Below are 3,686 nucleotides of genomic sequence, written 5' to 3' on the forward strand. Positions count from 1 at the left end.
AGGATGATCAACCCACAGGCTGATGGTTACAGTGAAGGCAATTCCCATCCAGCTCCCACAGACACGTCACATTTGGCAGAACTACACAAAGCAGCTTACCAGGCAGGTTTTGCAGGGCCAAACAACAACAGAGTTTCGGTTGCAGCTCACCTCTCGCACTCTTCATTTGCTCGACAAAAAACTGTGGCAACAAACATTGTTTGAGATTGCAACACAAAATGTATGCTGATGCCCCCCAGTGCAGAGCTGAGGAAATGCAGCATTGACAGGGGGTGGGACGTTAAAACCAGGATGCGTGTCTCCACTCAGTTTGGCAGTGATCCAAGAAGGCAGGGGAGTAAGATACTTCAGCCGGAGCTCGTCTGCTCCATCAGCTTCTTTTTTTCCTCTCCTGTTTTCTTCCTGCTCTTCTTTCTTCTCGGTGATGTCCTGGGCTCCCAGCGTCAGTGCAGACTCGGACTCTTGGCCCCAGTGTGGACCCACTGAGGTGTCCTGTTGGCCTGGTGCAGTGCTTGTTTGGCCAACGTGGGCCTCAGCGTGGAATTATAGCCTCGAGGCGACAGTCTGGAGTCAAGGCCCAGCGCAGATTGGAGGCCCGATACTAACATAGTCTGGTTTGGAAGGACTGTTGCTCTGAACTTTTTATTTCTCCATTTTCTAATTTATTCCTATGATCTGTCTTGCTGGACTTTCTATTTCTTTATTTTCTATCCCCCACCTCTCCCAACCAAGAACTTGTGCTAAAGAATCTGTACCTAGTTACCCTCTATCTTAGATGGTGCCCTAAGTGGCGACTTGCAAACTTTTCACTGTACTCATTTGTAGACAATTCAATTTAATTCAATTCAGTAGGAAAGCTCCCACATTGCCACCATTTGGAGAAAGAACAGTTGATATTTATCACTGCACCTACATGGAACAGGGAGCCTTTGGTCATTGTAATTATGTTGCTGCTTCAGGAGCTGAGTATGCAAATAAGCTGAGGATGATGCCCCATGACCACCAGACCGGAGGAAACCAGGCAGCTTCATTTCAAAGAGTATGTTAAATAACTTGCTCTGTAACTGCCAGTCATTAAGGAAAGCTCTTTGAGATTCTCAAGTAAACTGAACCCTCATCACTCGCAATCCAGTAAGGATGATCTAACTTTGCGTTCAGCAAAACAACACAAGAGTAGGCCCTCTTGTGGTGCAGTGGTAGTGTCCTGCTCGAGACCCACCTGCTTGAGAAGTGTGTCCAATACCATCTCTGAACAGTGTGGTTAGAAAAACAGGTTAAATTAGAAGGAAAAATATAAAACAAGAGTACAACAATCACCTCATTGCTGTTTGCTCCCTTGGCAGAAATTTGGCTGCTATGTTTCCTATATGACAGGTTAGGAATGGCTTATTTGAAAATCTTGGCAGCAACCAATGATTGGAGAAAGGATATTTTCAGTTTTTGACCCTTACAGGTTCAGGCCCGCTTTCAAAAGACCATTTGTTTTTGGATCTTTTCAGTTTTCAGACGTGCAGGTAAAGGCCACCCAACCTGCACCACACTTCAAACATACTTTGTTGACTGCAATGTGCATTCAGATGTTCTTGCTGTTTTTCTAACCACACTGTTCAGAGATGGTATTGGACACACCTCTCGAGCAGGTGGGTCTCGAGGAGGACATTACCACTGCACCACAAGAGGGCCTACTCTTGTGTTGTTTTGCTGAACGCAAAGTTAGATCATCCTTTCTGGATTGGCGAGTGAAGGGATTCTCCAAGTCTACACCAAATAGAACAGCATTCTCAGTAACTTTGCTCCTTTAAGTTTTCCAGCTTTCTTAAAATACTGCAACAAGGCCAACTTCCAGTTCCCATTGAGAAACCTCACTTACAGAATTGTGGGGAACTTGGAGTGCGTTACCTAAGAGAGTGATGGAGGAAGATTCCATAAGACCAAAGGCATAGGAACAGAAATTAGATCATTCAGCCCATAGAATCTGCTCCACCATTCAATCGGGCTGGTAGGTTTCTCAACCCCATTCTCCTGCTTTCTCCCTGTCACTCTTGATCCCCTTGACAATCAGAACTGATCTATCTTAGTCTTAAATATACTCAATACCTGGCCTCCACAGCCTTCTGTGATAGTGAATTCCACAGATTCATCACTCTCTGGCCCAAGATGTTTCTCCTTATCTCCTTTCTATAAGGTGCCCTCGGGTCCTTGTCTCTCCTACCAATGGAAACATCTTACCAACGTTACTGTCCAGGCCATTCAGTATTCTATAAGTTTCAATTAGATCCCCCCCTCATCCTTCTAAACTCCATCGAGTATAGACCTAGAGTCCTCAAACATCCTCATATGTTCAGCTTTTCATTTCTGGGACCATTCTCATGAAGACAGCATGATGTCTATTTGAAAGAGATGAAGTTAGGAGGTCTATGGAGATAGGGCTGGAGAGTGGGACTAGCTGAGTAATTGTATAGGGTGTTGGTACTGACACAATGGGTCAAATGTTCTCTGTCTGTCCTGTAAAATTCAATGATTCTATGATACCATTACACCAGGTCATTTGGCTCCAAATAATCTTTGCTTTTTAAAAAAATTCATTGTCGGGAAATGGCAATATCCCTGGTAAGGTGTTGCCCAACCTCGACTGTCCTCAAGGAGCTGGTGAGCTGCCATCTTGAACTGCCATTTAACATCTAAGTGCACCCATTGCACTTATAAGCAGAGAGCTCCAAGACTTTGACCTAGCAACAGTGAAGTAAGCTACGTTATTTAAATGGCTGGTCAAGTTCAGTTTCTGATCAATGGTAACCCCCTGGATGTCGATAGTAGGGGATCGTCAGTGGTGGTGATGTCATTGACTATCAAGGCATGCTCATTCGATTTTTTCTGGTCAGAGATGACCATTGTGTGGCGCAAATATTATCTGCCACTTGTCATATCAACACAGACTGCTTCAGCATCTGAGGAGTTGCGAATGGTACTAACATTACACAATCATTAGTGAACATCCTTACTTCTGACCATGTGGTGGAGGAGAATTGATAAATGAAACAGCTGATCTGAGGACACTACTACCCTGAAGAACTCCTGCAATGATGCCCTGCGACTACATGACTGACCTCCCACAATCATAACCTTCCTTTGAGCTAGGTATCACTCCAACCCGGTTCCTGTTATCTCCCATTTTGCTGGATTCAACAATCTTTCTAAATGCTGTCTGAATGTCAACGGCAGTCACTCTCACTTCCCCTCTGGAATTTGACTCTTTTGTCCACTGTCAGACCAGTTTGTAAACGAGGTCTGAGCCTGGTAGAACCCAAACTGAGAATCAGGGAGCAGATTACTAAGCCGGAAATTAATAGATTTTTGTATACTAACGGAATGAGAGGAAACTTGCAATAGTGTCATAAGAGAAAGTGAGGATTGCAGATGCTGGAGATCAGAGCTGAGAAATGTGTTGCTGGAAAAGCGCAGCAGGTCAGGCAGCATCAAAGGAGCAGGAGAATCGACGTTTTGGGCATATGCCCTTCTTCAGAAATGAGGAGGGTGTGCCAAGCAAGCTAAGATAAAAGGTAGGGAAGAGGGACTTGGGGGAGGGGTATTGGGAATGCGATAGGTGGAAGGAGGTTAAGGTGAGGGTGATAGGCCGGAGTGGGGGTGGGGGCGGAGAGGTTGGGAAGATTATTACAGGTCAAGAA

The 3,686-nt window shown here is 45.0% G+C and overlaps 1 protein-coding gene across 1 annotated transcript in view; it reads right to left on the reverse strand.

Moving 5' to 3' along the window:
- The window catches only part of LOC122541532 (histone-lysine N-methyltransferase EHMT2-like), an 87,505-nt gene that overhangs the window by 13,688 nt on the left and 70,131 nt on the right, over positions 1–3,686 (reverse strand). Inside the window, exon 28 of the mRNA XM_043678360.1 lies at positions 2,601–2,607. Within this exon, the coding sequence (XP_043534295.1) occupies positions 2,601–2,607 (7 nt within the window). The remainder of the gene's footprint in view (positions 1–2,600; positions 2,608–3,686) is intronic.

Source organism: Chiloscyllium plagiosum, chromosome 37 (assembly GCF_004010195.1).
Source record: "Chiloscyllium plagiosum isolate BGI_BamShark_2017 chromosome 37, ASM401019v2, whole genome shotgun sequence".
NCBI lineage: Eukaryota > Metazoa > Chordata > Chondrichthyes > Orectolobiformes > Hemiscylliidae > Chiloscyllium > Chiloscyllium plagiosum.